The sequence below is a fragment of the Engystomops pustulosus genome, chromosome 4, assembly GCF_040894005.1.
Source record: "Engystomops pustulosus chromosome 4, aEngPut4.maternal, whole genome shotgun sequence".
NCBI lineage: Eukaryota > Metazoa > Chordata > Amphibia > Anura > Leptodactylidae > Engystomops > Engystomops pustulosus.
The window spans coordinates 43,919,036-43,941,393 of record NC_092414.1 but is presented as its reverse complement, the minus strand read 5'-3'; the positions used below and the strand labels follow the sequence as shown (position 1 = coordinate 43,941,393).

Here is a 22,358-nt window from a genome sequence, read left to right as displayed (position 1 = left end):
TCTCTAATGGCAGTTTATGAAAATATATTTAGTTTAGGGGGGTTATTTTGCCTGAAGGGTTCTCTTTAATTCTTTCAGTGACTTTTCTTTGACCACTGAGGTAAATTCCTTAAAGGGGTATTTCGGGAATATGAACATCTGATACAAAAACCCATGATGCTATAAATAAATGAACATAACAAAACTCAATGTCAATAGTCATTACTCTGCTCCCAGTGATGATCTAACAGACTTTCTTGCTGTTACCATAGTAATGTGTGTAACTTCCATCACTGCACATCACCAAAACACTGGACATACTGGATGCATGGCAACCAACCGACTACAGCAAAGCGTAGTGGTAATAACATGACCTGCCCAGGTAGGTCCAGGACATGTGATGGTGTCTGCTGCACGTGGAGGAAATAAACGCACTTAATAAAGGGCCAGTAGCATTTTAATTCTTCATTATCGTGTATATCAGCAGCATTTTTCTGCTAACAGGAGCAAAATTTTAAATAACAATTACATATTAGCTTATATTTTAAGGATCCATTTGTATATGAATTATGCTGATAACTGGAATACCGCTTTAACTCTTCTCATTGGGGGGGAACAAATTTCAGGTGCTATGTGGCATTTGCTGAGCCTATAACATACCAGAGCAAGAGAAACCGCTAAAAAAGTGACCCCATTTGAAAACTTAACCCCGCAAGAACTATAGCAACACTATTTTTGGGGGGCTATACCCCATTGATTACATTTTATTAACTTCTTTGGCAAGAATGCAAAAGAAAAATCTATTCTGATACTGATTTTTTACTTTTATTTTATACCCCATAAGGCATAGATATCAGATTATTTATGTTGTATGGGTTGGTACCATCACAACAATATCCAATTTATATAGCTCTTTTATGTTTGAATAATTTTGCTGAATAAAAACACATTTGGAAAACAAAATTCGCTTGCTTTTGCATTGCTATCTTCTAAGTGGCGTAACATTTAGATTATTTTGTTCATTGAACTGTATTAGGACTTGCGGAATGAATTATTTATTGTGGTAAATGTGACATTTTGATCAATTTTTATTGCGTTGATTGAATGGACGGACTAAAATCTTAATTTTCATCATTTAAATTTGTTACTTTATTCACCGTACAGGTTCAGTAATGATTTAATTTTGTTAGGAATGTAGCAATACCACATATATGGGGTTTGTACATTGATTTTTACTTTATCGGTGGCAGTTTTATAAGTATAATATACTTTTATTTACTTAAATAAGGTGTAACATTAGATTTTTATGTTGATTGAGCTGTATTAGGGCTTATTTTTTGCGCGGTGAGTTGTGTTTTTTATTGGAATCATTGTGGAGTAAATTACTTTTTGATCACTTTATATTGCCATTTTTGTTTGCACAAAAATCTGAACTTTTGTCATGTGTTTTTATGGTGTTTACTGTACAGGTTTAGTAATTATGTTATTGTATGGGGTGTTACGGACATGAAGATATATTATAGGTACGGTTTGTGTGGTGACTTTCCTTGTATTTTCATATCTAAGGGTTTGGCAATTTATGGGGCATTTAGTACTTGTTTTATTTTTTAAATTCACACTTTTACTGTCCCTCTCTGGGGCGAGCACCCGATCACTTGTTCAAAGTAATACACTGGTATACTGATGTATGGCAGTATGTTACAGAGTCAGCCTATGCATTGGCTGACGCACAATGACAGATTGTACTTCTGCAAGCAGCTCTAGGGACCACATCTAGACCCCGAGGCAGCCATGAAGATGATCAGATTAAATACCATTACTATGAAGTGCAATTTGTTACGCAGAAAACAAGCCCTCAAAGCTTTCTACAAGGAAAAATAAGTTCGATTTTTGAAGGTGGGGAGTGAAAATTAAAACAAATGAAAAGGGCAAAGCGGGAAGGGGTTAAAGGTGTATTTTGCTCTCTGTGTTCCACCTATATTCACATAATTATGTTGCTCAGCAGGAAGGAGCAGAGAAAAAAAAAAAAAAAAAAAGAAGTTGCTTGCTACAACTTTCCATCCCCATCTTTTTCTCCCTTTTCGATCCCCATGCCGATATTAACCACTTCGCGCCTGCCCGCCGTGTATTCACGGCGGCGGTCGGGTCACGCTGCATGGAAAGGGCTCACGGGCTGAGCCCCCTCCATAGCCGGTAAGTCTTTGCTGCATATTGCAGCAAAAGCTTATCGGTAACATCTGCAATCGGTGCTAGCACCGATCGCAGGTGTTTTCACAGCGATGGCTGCCGGCAGCCTCAAAAAGATAGCGCCGCCACCTTACCTGGGATCGCCGCTCCCCGTCTCCATGGTAGCCTCGGATCTTCGGAAGACCCGAGGCTATTTCGTTTTAGCACATTGTAATGAATGAGGAAAATCCCCATATACTGCCATACCGTAGTATGGCAGTATATGATGGGATCGATCAGACGACCTAGGGTTAAAGTACCCTAGGGAGTCTGAAAAATAGTAAAAAAAAAAAAAAAAAAAAAACACCCTAAAATTTCAAATCACCCCCTTTCCCTAGAACTGACAAATATAAATAAACAGTAAAAATCATAAACACATTAGGTATTGACGCGTCCGAAAATGCCCGATCAAAATACGTTTTTCAATGCGTTTAACCCCGTAACGGAAAATAGCGCCCAAAGTCGAAAATGGCACTTTTCCCATTTAAAAAAAAAAAAAAAAAAAATCTATAAAAAGTGACCAAAAGGTCGTACAGTCCTAAAAATGATATCATTGAAATTATCAAATTTCGCAAAAATGACACCACCCACCAAAGTATAAAAAAGTTATTAGCGCCAGAATTTGGCAAAATCAAAAAAATTATTTTTGTACAGGAGGTTTTAATTTTTGTTAATGTATGAAAACATAAAACCTATACTAATTTGGTATCCCCTTAATCGTACCGACCCAAAGAATAAAGTAGACATGTCATTTGGGGCGCTCAGTGAAAGACGTAATATCCAAGCCCACAAGAAAATGGCGCAAATGCGTTTTTTCACCATTTTCACTGCATTTGGAATTTTTTTCCCACTTACGACTACATGGCATGGATTATTTAATACCATCACTATGAAGTGCAATTTGTTGCGCAGAAAACAAGCCGTCACACAGCTCTTTATGTGTAAAAATAAAAAAGTTAGATTTTTGAAGGTGGGGAGTGAAAAATGGACATGGGGGAAAAAAAAAAAAAAAAAAAAAAAAAAAGGAAAGGGCTCGGTCCTTAACCGGTTAAAATGGATCATGCCAAATAATTGATTTGGTTGCATGAGTTTCTTCGGTTTCTGCATGACAGGTTTCCATATACCTTACATATTCAAGTGCAAGCCGAGTTTTTTGGCACAATTTTTGTGCTAAAAAAAAAAAAAAAAAACCCCCAGAAAACTTGGCTTATACATACACTCAAGTATGTGAAGGGAAAAACAAAACAAAAGAGCACCTGTAAGAATCATTACAATCCTGTATGGCCTGCAGGGTGTGCAATTTCTTTAATTAGATGCCAAATACAGGCGGCCCCCTACTTAAAAGGAACCCGGCATCACGTTTTCACGTAAACAGCCATTCACAGGTTCTTATAGTGTGCTATTAACCGACTCCCTTATTTTAGCTAAAAATTTTTGATGCCAGGGAATATAAAATAAAAGGCGATTTAACTGTATGGAAGCCAGAGTGGGCATTTCCCGCTCGGCTGGCCTCTCCCATCTAATCCTCCCCATGCTTTATTGGTCACAGTTAATGTCATGTGACATCTCAGGTCCATTAGCATCTTAACAATAGCAAACAATACCGTATGTATCTGTAAGTCACAGCAGCCTCCATGGACTTCTACTCTATCCTCTATAGAGGCTGCTGTGATTTCATGCAATCACATACTTGTGGTACAACTTACGTTTAGGTCTCTCAGTCTAAGAATAGCAACACAAGGCACCGTGTAAAAAAAGTGACAATATTTCCCATCTGTACATAGAGCTTTATACATCTTTAATTGAATATTAGCCGACAGTCCCCAATTACAAGGTCGCAGGGCAGTGATTTGGAGACACAGAACCTTTAGAAAAATGGGTCATGGTTCACTGCCAGCCTGGAGAGAAGAGTCAGAAAAGATAATTTTCATATCAGAAAAATGTGTAATTAAAAAGGTACAGAGCTCCACTGGCAGCCAATTTAAGGCGATATAAGGAGGACTATTAACCCTGTATCAGTAGGCATTGTTAGTCAGGGAGGGGTCAAAAATCTGGCCGCAGGTCCTCTTTAAGAACACCCGACTTCCAGAAGACTGTTGGTAATTTACTGTACTTTGTAGTTATTATGAAATATACAGTTCCAACTTACAAATTGAACTTAATAACAAACCTACAGAACATATCCAGGATGTAACCCAGGGACTGCCTGTAAAGGGAGAAAGAGCATTGGAAGCTCACAGCTGGAGCCAGAAGAGGACAGACCCATTGTGTCAGGGTTGTGTCCAATGCCAGCCCATGCAATATTTATAATAGGGTGGATGCCTTTATTTGGACACATTTAAACTGGTCAATGCACTGCCTAAAATGTTGTACACTTTTTAAATAAGGTAACTAGAGGCAGCACATAAGCAGTTTTCTGAAAAACCATGCACATGTCGTTTCCAAATTTATTTGTCAAGATATTTTAGAAACATCTATACATAAGCTAGGTCTGAGGAAAAGCAAGGGGACAGGGAGCATCCCCTCAGATTGCTTACAGGGAAATAAAATGTTACTTTTGCAAAAACAGAACAAGTATAATCCCCTTACATACTGTGAAAGCAAATACATTACAATATAAAAAAAAAAAAAAATACTGCCAATTTCTACAGAAAAGCTGCATTCTTTGTTACAATATTTAACAGCATATTTCACACTCAATACTGAAATATTAAGTTAAAATCTCACAGTAAGCAAAGAAAAAAAAAAAAAAAAAAAAAAAAAAAAAAATATGTATAAACCCTCTACAAATTCGAGCCAATGGAACTCATATTCCCCATGCAGCACTCATGTTCATGTTGCTAGACATTCCAGCTATTCCATTCACTCCTACAGAGCCTCGTGTTCCACTGTTATAGTAACTGTTGTTCAAGCCACTTTGATTTCCTATAATGAAAGAAAATAAAAATTACTCCAGTTTTTAACCTTACTGCAAGTGCAATTTAAACAAAAATAAGCCTTTGAGGAGTTAAAAGGGCATCTACCACCAGGACGATTGACCGTATGCAAATGAGTGAGGGGCTCAAGGGTCAATTAACACTTATGGAACCCCTCAGTCTCATTTGCATACAGTCCATCATCCTGGTGGTAGATGCCTTTTAAGTCATACAATATCTTCTTAAGGTTTAAAAATTGTGTGATGTGCTGGGGAAAAAAAAAAAAAAAAAAAGTTACGCTGAGGCAAGCCACATCTATCCAAACTCAGAGAAGTGAAAGGCAAAATTTACTGCTTAGAATTTTACATCAATGAATGTGTAATTTAAAATCACACATTCCAAGTATGAACTGATCATCAGCAAAACTCTAAATAAAATGTTGCTCAACACAGGAAGTGGTGCAGCACCATCTTAACCTCTTTAGCTCCGTGCCATACATGTATGGCACGGAGCTACTCATGGGGCGTGTCCTCTTCATACAGAGGTAGAGTTGGCTGCATTCTGCAGCAAATACACACCACTAATATCCACGATCAGAGCCAGCAGTGATAGAGAGCATTATCACCTGAACCGCCGCTGGCTGCAATTGAAAGATTTTTGTTAAGATTGACATCAAATTAAGGCTTTTGGAGATTACCCACTAAATCCTATGTAAAGATTTCATACTGCCAAATAGCCCAGCAATAAAAAAATAAGATAGATACACACACACTTTATATTTCTAGCCAACTACCTAGTACACAGCATGGAACATCACTGATAAGTAAAATGTGTTATGCAGAAAGCAAGTCCTCACATAGCTCTGTACATGGAGAAAAAAAAAAAAAACCCCTCAAGTTACCATATCCACTTAAAGTGGCTTGACTGCCATATCCAGCTCCATAACTGCCACTCATTGCCTGTGATCCAGGGCTACCATAATTTGTTTGTGTACCTGCAGCTTAAAAAAAAAAAAAAAAAAGTCAGTTGAAGGAGGGGGGGGGGGGGGGGGGGAGAGAGAAAGAGGTTTGGGGTGTTGTCCCAGAGGGCATTACTTATGAGTCATTAAAAAACATTTGTAATGGTGTCTTTTTGATGTCCCTTGCCAAAGAACCTCCCCCCCAACCTTCATTTTTTTTTTGTTCACATTACGTCCTTGATGCTTCTGTCGTACAGTTTTTAAAACTAAGACAATGTAGTTGAAAGCAAATCATGAGACTATGGCAATATTTTTCAGTGTAGAATGGGATATTTACAATTTTATTGTAACAAACACATGCATTTCTTTATATTGAATGATATTCTATAGCAGCCCCAGTTACAGGTCAAAACAAGCCCTTGCGGGTTCAGATGTTTGATCAGGCCCAACGATCGTAACCATTAGGTCTATATACTGTATTTATTGCATAGCACCATTTAAGAGAATGAGTCACTGCAGTGACACAAAATAAGTTGCAGACCCAGGACACCTTACATAATTATCAATTTATATGTATACATCCATTTGTTGTATTTGAAATTGTTTAAGACAGTAAATCCCATTTTGTGGCGTCTAATTTCACTTGTACAGTATATGCCCCCATGATCTGTAAAGAGATGCAGAATCTGACAGTGCTGTGTAGCTACAGCTTAACCCCTTAACGACTTGGCCTTTTTTAGTTTTCTCACTTCCATTTTTCACACCCCACCTTCAAAAATCTATAACTTTTTTATTTTTCCACATAAAGAGCTCTGTGATGGCTTATTTTCTGCGTAACAAATTGCACTTCGTAGTGACGGTATTTAATATTCCATGGCGCGTACTGGGAAGCGGGAAAAAAAAATTCCAAATGCAGTGAAAATACACATTTGCGACGTTTTCTTGTGGGCTTGGATTTTACAGCTTTCACTGTGTGCCCCAAATGACAGGTCTACTTTATTCTTTGGGTTGCTACGATCACAGGGATACCACATTTGTACAGGTTTTATAATGTTTTCATACATTTAAAAAAAATTAAAACCTCCTGTACAAAATTTTTTTTTGATTTTGCCATCTTCTGGCGCAAATAACTTTTTCATACTTTGGTGTACGGAGCTGTGGGTGGTGTCATTTTTTTGCGACTTTTGATGGCGTTTTCATTGCTATCAAAAGGTAGCACAGTCCTAACAATGATCACTTTTTCTTAATTTTTTTATATTTTCCAAAATGGCAAAAAAATGTCATTTTTGACTTTGGACGCCATTTTCTGTTACGGGGTTAAACGCAGTGAAAAACCGTTATATTTTGATAGATCGGACATTTTCGGACGCGGTGATACCTAATGTGTTTGATTTTTACTGTTTATTAATATTAATATCAGTTCTAGGGAAAGGGGGGTGATTTGAATTTTTAGGTTTTTTAATATATTTTTTTTTTTAACTTTTTTTTACGTCTACTATTTTTCAGACTCCCTAGGGTACTTTAACCCTAGGTTGTCTGATCGATCCTACCATATACTGCCATACTGCAATATGGCAGTATATGGGGATTTTACTCCTCATTCATTACAATGTGCTGATAGCACCGATCGCGGGTGTTACCGGTAAGCCTTTGCTGCAATATGCAGCAAAGACTTACCGGCTATGGAGAGGGCTCGGCCCGCGAGCCCTCTCCATGCACCGGGACCCGGCGGGAAGGGGTTAAAGAACTTGACACATTTAGGATCACTATGATTTGAGACTAGCTCTACACACCATTTTCCAGTCCTACTCTTGCTCAGCAAAACATGAAGGTGGCAAGGTGGAACAGCAGCCTGACCAAGCCTTAAGGCTTTACTGATTGAAGCATTTCTAACAATGGTTTAGGGGCAAATGTTACAAAAACTGGAGAGACTAAAAAAAAAAACAAAAAAACTGAAAATATAAACTATACATTGAAATCTTAACTCAAAATTACCATTTTAATTCCCTAGTGTGTTTCTTTATAGTGTAGCGGGAGATTCCTTATTTTATTGGGGAATATCAATGTGCATTATTATACATTTATATGACCCCCATTGAGCTCATAAAAGACCCTGCGGAACACTGCTTTGTCGAAAATGGCACTTTTTGCCATTAAAAAAAAAAAAATCTATAAACAGTAATCAAAAGTTTGTACAGTCCTAAAAATGATAACATTGTAAACGTCAAAGGCAGAACAAAAAAAAACAAAGCTCCCAAAGCTCTGTATACCAAAGTATAAAACAGAAGATGGCAAAATCCAAGAGGTTTTAATTAATTTAATTACATTTTTTTTTTAAATGTATGAAAACATAAAACCTATACAAGTTTGGCATCCCTGTAATTGTACAGACGCAAAGAATGAAGTAGACATTTCATTTGAGGAGCACAGTGAAAGCCGTAAAATCCAAGCCCACAAGAATACGGCACAAATGCGGGTTTTTACCAATTTCACTGCTTTTGGAATTTTCCCGCTTCCCAGTACATGGCATGGCATATTAAATGCAACCATTTTGAAGTGTTATTTGTTGCGCAGAAAATAAGCCATAACACAGCTCTGTATAAGGAAAAAATAAAAAGTTCGATTTTTGAAGGTGGGGAGTTAAAACTCAGCCGCAAAAACGAAAAAAAGACTGACGGGAACGGGTTAAAGGGCATCTACCACCAGGATGCTTCACTGACCCCTATGGAGACTCTGGCTCAGTTGCATAGTCTTTGACCCTGGTGGTAGAGGTCCTTTAAAAGCCCCAGTTACAGGGTGAAACAACCACCTGTGGGGGGGGGGGGGAATGTTTGATCAAAAAGTGTGTAAGTTACACCTCCATTTTTTTTTAAACCTTTAAAACCTTGTGAAACATCTAAAGGGTTAACACTTTTAAAGTTGATGTTTCACATATTGAGTGGTGTAGTTTCTAAGATCGCATGATTTATGGGAGTTTACTGCTATGTAGTCTCTCAAAGTCACTTAAAGCTGGGTTTTGTCAACTTTCATAAAAATGAGAGAAATTGTACCTACAATTCTGAAGTACCAAAAAAAAAAAAAATAAAAATAAAAATAAAAAGCCACGCTGATATAAAGCAGACAGACCTCCTATAATGACACGGGGCAAATTTTAAAAATCAGGCCTGGCCCTAAGGCCATGAAATGACTTAGACAAAGGCCTCACGCTTATATTAACACTTACCAAGTCCTCCCATCATTTGGCTACCATACGCACTACTGGACCCACCAGCTGTTGAATTAAGAAATAATTCAACATATCTGTGTTCTGCAGGAAAAAAAAAAAAAATATTGATATGCAACATTACGACTAGAGTACCATAATACATCATTAACACTGTCACATGGTGCAAAAATAGCAAGAGGCACTTTATATTAGACATACAGTACTTACGCATATTTGCTTTGTCTTTGGACATTGCAGCTACAGCATCTTCATGAGTTGCAAACTCAACATCAGCCTCACCAGTTACTCTGCCATCTGCTCCTATTTCAATGTGAACTCTGACTGGATTCAGTGGAGAGAAGAACTGAAGAGGAAAATAACGCCTGCTTTAAAACCTTAATGTAAGAGTTGGTATTTTTTTTCATAGTAACCCCCCCCTTTACTTTTTAAACCCAAACCAGGTGTGGGCACTTCTGAGATTAGTGAAACTAAAATGTATGCAGCCATTGTGTGAAACTTTACAGGAAGGCTACATCTTATATTGCACTGAAAGAAAATATCCACATGTTACATACAGTGTAATACAATCACACTACTAATGAAGATGTTGTTAAGTGTCCCATAAAGAAAAAATCCAAGCAAAATGAAGACAGCAATTAGAAATACTTACAGTATATACATCAGTTTCTGTGGCTCTGTAAGGAAGACCTCTCATGTGCACACAGTGGCCTGTTGTACTTTGAAAGCTAGATCCATCTGCATATCTATGGTCAGAAACTAGAAAAAAAAAATATATATAACATGAAACCCAAGTTTATGATCATGGACATGAAAGTGACTTGGCAGAAAACCCATACATACCTCTTCCAAACCTCTGGTCTGCACCAAACGCATATTCATTGTATCCATTATACTCTTCATATCCACTATAACCTGAATAGAAAAACAGTGGAGTTTACAATGTGAAAAAAAAAAAAGGTTTTTTTTTTTTTAGAAATACCTTACGATTCAAACATTTCAACGAGTTCCAAGGATGAGTTTGATGTATTATCTTTTGATTCACTTAAGCCAGATAAATTAAAATTTGATTGTTTAGTACATGATTATAGTGGCTGCCTTCTTTCTTGAAAGCATGTAACAAAATTTAGCATTATACAGACTCCTGAGCTAACTGAATGAGGACTGAACTGAAGTTTAAGGCATCCACTGTGCAGATAACTAACTTTTTATTTTCAGATTCAATAATGGAGTGGTGTGTTATTGTAATCTTGGTGTATGAAAAAAAACTGTTACTACAGAATAAGCAAGTGAGACCAATTAATATACAGGCAGTCCCCGGGTTACATAGAAGATAGGTTCCATAGGTTTGTTAAGTTGAATTTGTACAAAATTTGAAAACTGTATATTTTATAATTGTAGATCCAGACAAATTGTTTGCCCCACTGACAAATGTAGTTTCAAAATTTTTTGATAGAATTGGATCAATGATTATCAATAAAGCTTAATTACAGACAGCTTACAGCTGATCATCGCAGCCAAAGTAGCTTCCAAACAGCTTCAGAGGTCACATTGGCAGAGAGGTCCATCTGTAAGTCACGTGTCCTTAAGTAGGGGACCGCCTGTATTGCTAAACAGGTACAGCAAACTTGCACAAATTACACTCCAAAATGTTCCCTCCCCTACACGGAAAAAAAAAACCCAAACAAACAAACCCAAAACAGCACGCTGCATTATGCAGCTCCCGGGTCACGTACGAGATCGGTTCTGTAGGTTTGCTCTTAAGTTGAATTTGTATGCAAGTCGGAACTGTATATAACCCCAGCCAAAATTTTATTTTGCCTCTGATAAATGGATTTTAAAACTTGGATTGTCACAAGATCCAGGCTCAATAAATCTTTGTTGCAGACTGTTTTGATAACTGTTACAGCTCAAATTGTACCCTGGGACTAGAGTACAGTAAACCACCAACATTCAGAGGGACGTTTGTAACTAGGAGTCGTCTAGAAGTTAGTGTTCTTAAAGGGAACCTACCACCACAGATCTACCTATAAAAGGTAGATCGGGTGGTAGGTGGATCAATAGGATGAGAGAATAGCCCATTTAACCCCTTAACGCTCTGCGCCGTAGCTCTACGGCGCAGAGGTATAAGGGATGTATGAAGAGGGCTCACGGGCTGAGTCCTCTTCATACAGAGGTGGGGGTTTTTGCATTTTGCACAAAACCCCCACCGCTAATAACCGCGGTCGGTGCTTGCACCGATCACGGCTATTAACCCTCTAAACGCCGCCCGCAAAGTCGCGGGCGGCGTTTAAAAGACGGTGGCGCGTGGGCGCCGCCATCTTTTTTTCGATCGCCACGCCCCCGAACGTCATCGGGGGGCGGCGATCGGTTACCATGGTAGCCTCTGGTCTTCTCTTGACACGAGGCTACATGGTTTATGCAGGTTCGTTACAATGAGCCAGTGGCTCATTGTAATGTAAGACCTGCAAAAACGCCATATATTGCAGTACTGTAGTATTGCAGTATATGGTAGGAGCGATCTGATCATCTAGGGTTAATGTACCCTAGATGGTCTAAAAAATAGTGAAAAAAAAAAAAGAAAAAAAAAAAGTTTAAAAAATAAAAAAAATTAATAAAATATTAAAAGTTCAAATCACCCCCCTTTCCCTAGAACGGATATAAAACATAACAAACAGTAAAAATCAGACATATTAGGTATCGCCGCGTCCCAAAATGCCCGATCTATCAAAATATAAAAACGGTTACGGCCGGCGGTGACCTCCGAGGCGGGAAATGGCGCCCAAATGTCCGAAATGCGACTTTTACACCTTTTTACATAACATAAAAAATGAAACAAAAAATGATCAAAATGTCGCACAGACCTCAAAATGGTAGCAATGAAAACGTCGCCTCATTTCGCAAAAAATGACCCCTCACACATTTCCGTGCGCCAAAGTATGAAAAAGTTATTAGCGTCAGAAGATGGCAAAATTTTTTTTCTTTTTTGTACACATTCGTTTAATTTTTGAAAATGTATTAAAACACAATAAAACCTATATAAATTTGGTATCACCGCGATCGCACCGAACCAAAGAATAAAGTAGGCGTGTTATTTGGAGCGAAGAGTGAAAGTCGTAAAAACTGAGCCCACAAGAACGTGACGCATGTGCCGTTTTTTTTCAATTTTTCCACATTTGGAATTTTTTTTCAGCTTCGCAGTACACGGCATGTTAAAATAAATAACATTACGGGAAAGTAAAATTTAATGTCACAAGAAGAGAAAGACAAGTGTGTAAAGGCTAAAAAATCCAGTACTTTATTAATTTCACAAACAATAACTAAAGTGTCCTATATGCAAGATTAAAAACATTTAAAAGGTGTACAAATACACATCCATATACAGCTAGGTGGGTCAAAGCCTGATAACCAAGACCCACCTACGGCCACAGATCACAAAAAGGTATGTGAATGCTAATTCCTCGCAACAAATAAGAAAGAGGCCCTGACCACCATGCCTATACTCCGTTCAAAGAGAATATACTATACAGTCCAGATACTCACAAGACCAGAATCCCTGTTAGTGATGTCGCTGGCCAAAGATAAATTACCAATGCAGAGGAGAACAGGGAACAATGGTAGTCCCATAAAGTTAAAGCAGGGATGGTCACACAGGTAGGGAGCAGATCAGAGCCCAAAAAGTGGTCAAATGGTTAGGTATGGGTCCCAAATGGGAAGAGGAATTGCCAAGTCACAGAGCTGTGGCCGAAGGCACCCCACGCGTTCCGTCGCCTGATTGCGACTTCCTCAGGGGAAAGTAAAATTTGTTACGCACAAAATAAGCCCTCACACAGGTCTGTACACGTAAAAATGAAAAAGTTATGGATTTTTGAAGTTGGAGAGCGAGAAATTAGCCGAAAAACCCTCCGTCCTTAAGGGGTTAAGGGCTAATACTCACATCTCCACACTTTTTTGATAACTTGTATCAAACTAGTATGCAAATTTTGTTATGCGGCTACTGGGGCGTGGAGTAGCCGCATCTGAGGTTACACGAGGCGGCTACTCCACACCCCGGTAGCCTCTTCTCCTACTCACCATCTTCGGCGCGCAGCTCCTCGTAGCGGTGCGCCCTTGTCCGACGATCCTGCTGTCTGCGCGGAACAGCAGGCCCGCGGCGTCACTGCTCCGAAGCTGCACAGGAGATGTGCATGCTGTTCTGCGCATGCCGAAGATAGTGAGTAGGAGGAGAAAAGAGGCAACCGGGGCGTGGAGTAGCCACCTCGTGTAACCACAGATGCGGCTACTCCACGCCCCAGTAGCCGCATAACAAAATGTGCATACTAGTTTAATAAAAGTACCAAAAAAGTGAGGGGACATGAGGATTAGCCCTTAAAAGGGCTAATCCTCACGTTTTATTGATCCACCTACCACCCGATCTACCTTTATAGGCGACCGCCTGTGCTCATTTTGCAGACCCACTGTGAGAGATCTGTTCATCTGCACCAGAAATTGGCTGTACCTCATTAGGCAGTTCCCCAACTTGTCCAAAAAAAGTGGATGTGGCTTCAAGGAAGAAATTTAGAAATGCAGAATTCAACAAGTCCAACTCCACTACCACACTATACATCAACTCCTCCCCTGTAAGTGAATAGCCAAATACAATAGGTCCCTAGCCCTACCCCAGTAATGGTGTTAAATTGCTACCTTTATCACAACATAGCAATAAAGCTAGTAAACACTGCACTACATAGCCCTATGAACAAAACTTAGTGGTTCGGCATATTCTGAGGGAGTAGTCCGAGGAGCTCTCCTCCCAAGTTTCAGCCTCAATGGAGATGAAAGCAAGACAGACTTCTGCTGTGCCAGATAATCGCCTGGTCTGATAACAAGACTGCACACAGAACAATTTGCCTCAAAGTTTTCTAAAACACAAGAAGTATGGTGCACATTACTCCAGTATACTTGCTTACAGAACTAGGTTCATTATAATAAGCAAGTCAAGGAGAAGAGGAAGAAAAGGGGGGGGGGTGAAGTATTGGGTTCCTGAAATAAAACATGGATTATCCCTAGAATGCATAATGTGTATAGCAGTGGTCTCATGTCACTATTCGTTACAAGTCAGGTGGGGAGGGGGTAATACACCCCCCCCCCCCCAAACAAATGTAGATACTTACCACCTCCATATCCACCACGCCGCATACGATCAAAACCTCTCCCCAAATTATTGTAACCTCTTCCCACACCTGGTCTGTCATATGGGCCGGGGCGCTGCATTCCAAAAAGCTTTCTGGGAGGATCATAGTTTGTGCGAACCTCTGCTCTACTGCTCTTAAAAATTTCAATATACCTAAAAGAAGTGGTGAGGGAAGCAGTACAACATAGTAAATACACACTCATGCCACAAGTGACAAATAGTGACAGTAATTAGGTCTATGTGTATAATTAATATTAATTGTAACTTACGGCAATATCACCATAAAAATTGTAATCTTCCTGTAAGATGCAGTTTTTAACAGTTAAAATTTAAAGCAGTGTTTTGTATAATAGTCACAGGTACAAGTAAACCCATTGTGACAAATTGCATATGATACCATACATTATACATATATTAATCACATTTTCTTATGGCAGTACTATACTTATTGCATGTTAATGTTTTACAGCAGAAAAAAAAATAAAAATCAATTTAGAACTAAATCTTACACACCTTATCACTTAATTATCCAAAATAAATAAAGCTGTCAATATTCAACTATACCATAAGAAAAGTGACATCCAACCATCCATCCCCACCTGTGCCCTATTCTCTCCTTGTGTTTCTTTAGAGCCTTTTCAGCTATTTCCTGTGAAGCAAACTGCACGAAGGCCTCCCCCGTACTCCTCCCCTGGAAGTCCACCGGCAATGTTATCCCATTTGGCACGATTTCCAACCCTTCAACCCAAGGACAAATAACCCCAGTGGGGGGTTAACATTTTAAAAGATTTATAAAAATAAAAGTTACAAGCCCACACAGACATTTCTTGATAAATTATGGGCAAACAATTATACTTTTAAGCCAGCCACCAACACAAAAATAAAAACAGCATAAAAGCATTGAGACATTCAAACAGTAAGAAAGCAGCTGTCCATTTACTTTAAATTGTCTTTATACCAAAAATCTCAAAAACAATTTCTAACAAAAAGAATATGGATACAAATAAAGATTTCAGAGAATAGAGGAAAAAAAAAAATAGTTCCTAAAGGGAACCTGTTACCAGAAACTAGCTTAATAAGCCACTACTATTATGTTGTCAAGCAGTTTAACAGATTCTTAATAATGTTTCTTTCATGGCCCAGCAAGATGCATAAAGTCAGGGAGGTGGAGAGTTTAACACAGAAGTCAAGCTATCACTCCCACTGAGAACCTCCTCCCATGTAATTGACATGTGCAGAACTTTAAGAGATCTAATCAATGATGTCCCTGGATGCAAGATCATAAATTACAGTAATGGGTCTGTTCTAAAGCAGGGAAAGCTCCACTTCAGTGTAAAACTCGTCGCCTCCTTGACTTCATATAACCATTTTTCATCTTACTTCAAAGTTTGTTTTCTAGATTGTCTCCAACACCATGGCAAACGCACATGATCTGGAAGCTGCTCAACAACATACTGGTAGTGGTTTATTAGGTTAATTTCTCATGAAGAGCTCCCTTCTAGGAAAAAAAAAAAAAAAAAAAAAAAAACACTGTTTGAAAAGCCATTCCACAAGATGCCAACTTATTTGGTAAGGCAATTCAACACTACTGTGAAAGGGAAATTCTAATTAAAAGAAAGGCGTCATGCACACAACCATACCAAAATCTGCTCCATGATGAAGCTCAACTTTCTATGCATACGGGAGGGGGTAAGGTGCACTCACCGCCTCCTGCACCAGGCCATGTGCATGAGGCCTTATGAATAGATGTGGTTCCACAGCACTCACTGGTTGACCAATAATAAAATAAAAGACAAAGAATCTAAAAAGTATAATGCAGCTTCTGGCATTGGCTCAATAATTTAGCAGAATGGCAGATTTTTGATAAATCTATAAAAACACTGCTTTCAACAAACTGCAGAAAATGGGTATTCTGTTACATATATGAATAGTCATTCTCGAACCTTTGTTTTCTTATAGCTTTTCGGGCTGTTGGCTCAGTTGCCCTAAAGCAGCTTAAACATCTAGCGGCTCACTTCTTCCTACAGCATCCGTATAACAATGCCAAGTTCACTAGCAAGACTACACTCAGGGTGTATGTTTACAAACTCAACGCTAGTGTATGGAGGTAGGTCTTGGCGCGACCACTTAAGCATTTATATGGAAAGTATGCCATCAAAATCCAGAACCCGGTGTCTTGCTTTTAATAGACACCTGGTTTTGATTACCAATCGAGTGCATTGTCATGTAATGCATAAGCGATTGGGCCGAGTCCCGCATCACTGTGTTGGCAAATGCAGCGCTAGCGCCACACACCCTCAGATTTATGACCAAAAAAAAAAAAAATTCTATTGTCTCAAAGTGCCTTTAAGTCAGTCATTTTAAATTAATGACCTATGGAGAGTTTGTTATCTGGTTACCTGGCAATTTGGGTTATAAAGAAGGTTATTCAAATTTTTTACTCCAACAAGAAAGTATAGGTAGAACAAAAAGATAAGATAAATGCAGTAAATTAAAAGGTAATGTATCGATTTTACAAAGCAATAATAAGATTAAGGAGTTCAATGAGAAGGATAACATCTTTAGCAATGCCTGCGCCAATCCGATTGAATTTTAAATTGCTGATGACCAACAAGCTAAAATACCAGACTAGTAAATATTTAGTTAAAGGGGCTGTCCAGCTTGCCAATTTGTGAGACCACCAATGTGAACCCATTGTACCCAAAAACAAATACATGTACCTACGGCTCAACAATGATCGAGAGCACAGCTAAATACAATGGTATAGAGCATCAGAACATAAGCATGACCTTCTGCTCCATTTATTTGGGGTATACAGTCCCCTTTTCTCACAGATGAGCAAATCATCCCTTTTGACTAGGGAAAACCCCTTTACTGTTTTCTTTACCACAGTCATTTTCATGGGGGGGAAGGAGGAGGAGGGGAAAAAAAAAAAAAAAAAAGTTTATACCTGAAAAAAACTGAACAATTTCTTCCTTACTGCAGCCAAATGGTAGACCTCTTAAACGAACAAACCCATCATTTGCAGTGTCAGGGCTGTTTGGACCTGTATGTTTCAGAACCCAATCCATTTCAACACTGTTAGATTTGAATACTGTAACGAGAGAAAATATCATTAAAACAACTGTATGATAAACTACACTCAGATTCCATTTTAAGGCAATGAAAGCCTACACTATAAAAAGTTAATAAGCTGTGTGCTGCTTTTTCAGCGATTTCATTGCTAAACCACTTCTAAAAGACCATGCATTTTTCTACAAAAGCCACAGCTAGCCACCACTGTGCATATACCTTCCACATATCTGTGCCCCATAGTTTCTCTGTCCTTCTTTAACCCGATATTCAGGTCTTCTTCGCTTTCAAACTCGACAAAAGCCTCTCCGCTCGGCCTCCCCTCTCTGGTGTAGATGAAGTGAACTCCGCAGGAACCATTTAAAATTTTCGATTCTGTACAAAGTAGGACTCTGGATTAATAAACGCTACGCTTACAGCGTACTTACCGGAGAGCCAAGCACTACACTCACCCGAGAAAAAGTTTTCTATTTCTTCGGTTGAGCATGACCAGGGAAGTCCGCGGACCTTTACCACGTAGCCTTCGCCGCCTTCCGACATTTTCTCCCTTGCAGATGCGCACTGAGGAAAGGCTAAAAGGTAAAACAACTCGTGATCAGTTCTTTCGTCACAAAGACAAAATGGCGGCCGCGCACTTCAAAGACGAAGACTGCACAGCAATGTGGAGGTTGTACAGTGAAAGAGGACGTAATGCACAACTAAAATATGAATAAGACGCTAATACTGATAAAAAAAAAAAAAAAGTATAGTCGTTACGCAAACGCTATGCAACTGTAGGTCAAACTAGTCACTACACACCACAACAAACACGAGGACCGCAGCTACCCGAACAAACAATACGCTCCAATTGAGTCGAAGGCGAGTTCTAATGTGACTAACACTAGTTCAGGACTCACCTTTTATACAGCAGTCGTCAGAGCGGCTAGCGCGGGGCTGATTGTTGGTAGTACTGCCTATCCAGCGCATGCGCAATGAGTTAACCACGCCTTCCGGGTGTGCACAACACGTATGTAAAAGATGGGCAGATCCTTTGTCGGTGGGCTGGGTTTTCTTTTGCATGTAGCTATTTTCCAGACTGCGAACGATCATTAGTCATAGTACAATCCTTCCTGAGAAGAGACGCAGATTCATACTACACTAAGGCCATAGCGATATGCGTCATTTCTAACTGCCGATTTAATCTCAGCATACCGAGGTGTGTGGCCATGTTCATAAGCAGCGTCTGTGTTGCGTTTTAAAATGCAAATAAGGGGCTAGCCTCATCGCAGGTTCGTGTTTACTGAAGCTCTTGCAATTGTGGATGCAATTGAAGTCCACGTGTTTTGCTTTGTTCATATGCAAAACATTAAGCATTTCAGTGTAAGAATTTAATCCCTTAATGACCCCCCTATCAGGATTCTACGCCTTTCTACGGTGGGAGCGTCAGATGATTTCGGGACATCGAGTACCTAAAGTGACGGTGTCTGGCTGTAACATCACAGCCCAGACCCGGCACTAACACCTGGGATTGGAAAATCTCCGATCCTGGGTGTTTAACCCCTTACATGCCGCGGTCAAGCATGAGCTCGGCTTGTAAGTGTGTCCCCTGTGGATTGAACCCTCCAGTGTGCTTAACAGGGGATCTGATCCCTCCTGCCACAGCCCTGTAGTCCGGCGACTGCCCCGAGGCCGCTCTGCACCGGGTTCCGTTACTTACACTGTACACTGCAATACCTGTGTATTGAAGTGTAAAGGCTTGAACAAGCGATCAGGTGAGCCAAGAAGTAGAAAATGTTAAAAAGTAAAAAAAAAAAGTAAAAATAATTTTTTAAAACAATATTGAACCCGGTGAATATTTTTACGGTGAACGACGTAAAAAAAAAAAACACTAAAAACTTCCTGTAATATACAATTTTTAATCAAATAACCTCACAAAAAATGTTCTAAAAAGTGATCAAAAAAAGTTACAAGCCCTTATATGATACGTCTGAAAAGAACAGCTCTTTTTGCAGAAAATAAGACCTCAACTAGACCTTTCAACAGAAAAATACAAAGGTTATGCCCCTTAAAAGCTGGCAATAGTAAAAACAATGTGATTTTCTCCAATATTGATTTTGCTCAGTAAAATTGAACAAAGATAAGAAAAACTATAAATGAGGTATCACTGTAATCGTAGTGAACCAGAGAATATAGATAAAATATCATTTTTATGTTAGGGCGAGCGGGAGAAAAAAAAAGTGCTAAAAATCCAAAATAAAAATGGATAATTTGTTTGTATCTCCCTTGAAATAGTTAATAAAATCTCATGAATAAGCTATAGACCCCCCAAATTAATTATCTTTACATTGTATCTCATCCCGCAAATAATAAGCCTCATATGTTCACATTGAAAATGAAGATTTTTTATGAAATTTTGCCAAATTTTCATTGTTTTCAAGAATGAAATGCAAATCTTATCACTTAAATTTTACCACTATGAAGTACAACGTATCTCGAGAAAACACACTCAAAATCACCTAGATATGTTAGAGCATTCCGAAGTTATAACCAATTATCGTGAGACATGTCAGATTCGAAAAATTGAGTCCGGTCATTGTGCTGACCAACAAGCGTTGGTAATAAGGGGTTAAGTGTAAAGGTAGCTAGGGCAAAATATCGTAACCATACTTCCCAACCTTTGTAGCAGAGAGAGGGCGCATTCACACGATGCGTCGAGTCGTTTTTTATATGTTTTTGACACATTCTAAAGGCTTCACCCTTAGGCCAGTTCCACTGCAAACCGGGACTGAACTCAGCATGTCAGTTCACTCCCGGTGTGCAGCGTTTGGGCCGCGCGATCCGAGCAGCATGCGTTGCGAGTATGATGCGAGTTCATCGCATCACACTCGCAAGTGTGGAACTGGCCTTAATCACATGCTGAGGATACATTGCGATTCCACTGCATCTGTGTACCACGTATCCGGAGGGAGAAACACGCACAGCACAGGAGCTTATGCTGCAAGATAATAGCAACGGTGAGGAACGCAGCTTGCAGCGCATGCGCTGTGCATGTTTCTCCCTGCGGATACGTGAATGGCCAGTCGAGGAGATACCACATGCAATGTATATGTCTGAGATCGCAGAGGACGGGGAGGGGCTAGGGGAGGGCAGGAATCACCTGAAAAGAGAAATGAAGGCAGAGTTTTGATGACACACCAGCCCAGGCTCGGGGTGCATGCTTGACTAGTAAACCCCAAAGCAGGTGATATTTCAACATGTGGCTGGCACACCAGCCTTGCCTGGACAGCATTTAGTACACCCTATAACAGTGGTGGCGAACCTATGGCACGGGTGCCAGAGGCGGCACTGTGAGCCCTTTCTGTGGGCACCCGGGCCATCATCCCAGCACACCTGACAGGACTCAAAGAATCTTAAAGTGATACTTACTTCGCTACTTGGGACTGTAGGAAGAGGGAGAATGAGTAGAGTGGGCCAAATTATCTTTGGAGGACCTCCTAGAAAGAAGCTAGAATAATGCAAATTTTCCATCTTTCTACTGTGTTGGTGTCCTCAGGAGGCCAATATGATTGAAAGTTGTTGAAAAACAGGGAGCAATAAGTTACTTGTTTTTGGTGGCACCCCGCGGTAAATAAGGGGCGGTTTGGATTGCAGTTTGGGCACTCGGCCGCTAAAAGGTTTGCCATCACTGCCCTATAAGGTATGTTTAGGGGTTTAAAAGGCATCGTTGTGGCCTCCCCCAGCAGCTTCTCCTCTTATTGTGCCCCTCTTGAGCTTATCTTCTTATTGTGCCGCCCCCAGCAGTTTCCCCTTACATTGTGCCCACACAGTTAAAAAATAAACACTTTATTCACCATATACTCACCTTTCCCTGTTCCCCGCAGTAGATATTATTTACTCTTTGAGAGAGGACAGGGGCCTTAATTTGAGGGAGGGGACCACAATATGAGGAGAGGACAGGAGGCCACTATATGAGGAGGTGGAGGAGATTGTCCACAATATGAGAGGGATGGAGGACAGGAGGCCACAATATGAGGGTGATGGAGGTAAGTGTCCACAATATGAGGGGGGTAGAGAATGTGGGGCCAAAGTATAAGGTGGGAGGGGAAGGCGGAAGGAGTACAGAAAGCTTAGACATTAGAAAGCTTAACCCTGCTGCCATCTTCTTTGCTGGACAGAATCCCACTTTTTTGCCATTTTGCAACACATAAAAAATGTAATAAAAAGTGATCAAAAGGTTGCACAGTCCCCTAAATAGTAGCATTGAGAACATCATCACGTCTCACAGAAAATTACACTTTACAGAGCTCTGTACTTCAAAGTATGAAAAAGTTATTAGTGTCAGAATATAGTGAAATTAAGTATTTTTATTTGTTCAAAAGGTTTTCATTATTAAAAAAATAATAAAACGTAATACATGAAACAAAATAAAACCTATATAAATTTGGTATCCCCGTGATTGTAATGAACCAAAGAAGTATGAGCGGTAACCTTATTAGAATGGGATGATTTGTGGGGGGCTTCTATTAATATGTCTTCAAAAATCTCTATGGAAATCTAAGGCTCCGAAAAATAATTCTAAAATTCTCATGAAAATTTTAAAAAATGCTGTTTGATTTGTAATCTTTCTTAATTCATAATAAAGCAAATGGACACTTATAAAATGATACCAACACAAAGCCGAGATATGATACATGTTAATTAGTAACTCATTTCGGTAATAAGACTATCAGTTTGAAAAACAGAACATTTCGAATTTTGAAAATAGCTAATTTTTTCAAGTTCACCATTTTTCCATAAATAAATGTAAAAAATATCAAGTAAAGTTTTCCACTA

At 39.4% G+C, this 22,358-nt stretch overlaps 1 protein-coding gene across 2 annotated transcripts; it reads right to left on the bottom strand.

Moving 5' to 3' along the window:
• Window positions 1-4,640: 4,640 nt before the first annotated feature.
• Window positions 4,641-18,557, bottom strand: LOC140126391 (heterogeneous nuclear ribonucleoprotein H2-like). Of its 2 annotated transcripts, XM_072145798.1 has the most exons (12): window positions 18,443-18,556; window positions 17,999-18,118; window positions 17,766-17,921; window positions 17,425-17,568; window positions 15,074-15,212; window positions 14,455-14,627; window positions 10,145-10,216; window positions 9,954-10,060; window positions 9,512-9,647; window positions 9,302-9,385; window positions 6,022-6,120; window positions 4,641-5,130 (listed from the first exon to the last, which is right to left on the bottom strand). In XM_072145798.1, the coding sequence occupies exons 1-12, from the start codon at window positions 18,510-18,512 to the stop codon at window positions 5,012-5,014; spliced, it is 1,419 nt and encodes a 472-aa protein (XP_072001899.1). In that variant the 5' UTR covers window positions 18,513-18,556; the 3' UTR covers window positions 4,641-5,011. The 2 variants fall into 2 exon arrangements, with proteins under 2 accessions (XP_072001899.1, XP_072001900.1); XM_072145799.1 differs by lacking the exons at window positions 14,455-14,627; window positions 15,074-15,212 and having other exon boundaries at window positions 18,443-18,557.
• Window positions 18,558-22,358: the final 3,801 nt, after the last annotated feature.

What these genes read in the sequence shown, in the direction of transcription:
- LOC140126391 (XM_072145798.1), bottom strand. Translation starts at nt 18,512, where the DNA reads ATGCGCTGGATAGGCAGTACTACCAACAATCAGCCCCGCGCTAGCCGC. An exon ending in AATAGAAAACTTTTTCTCGG is followed by an intron (nt 17,922 to 17,998) that starts GTGAGTGTAGTG and finishes TACTTTGTACAG; the next exon opens with AATCGAAAATTTTAAATGGT. An exon ending in AGCCACTTTAAGTGGATATG is followed by an intron (nt 5,131 to 6,021) that starts GTAACTTGAGGG and finishes CTTTCATTATAG; the next exon opens with GAAATCAAAGTGGCTTGAAC.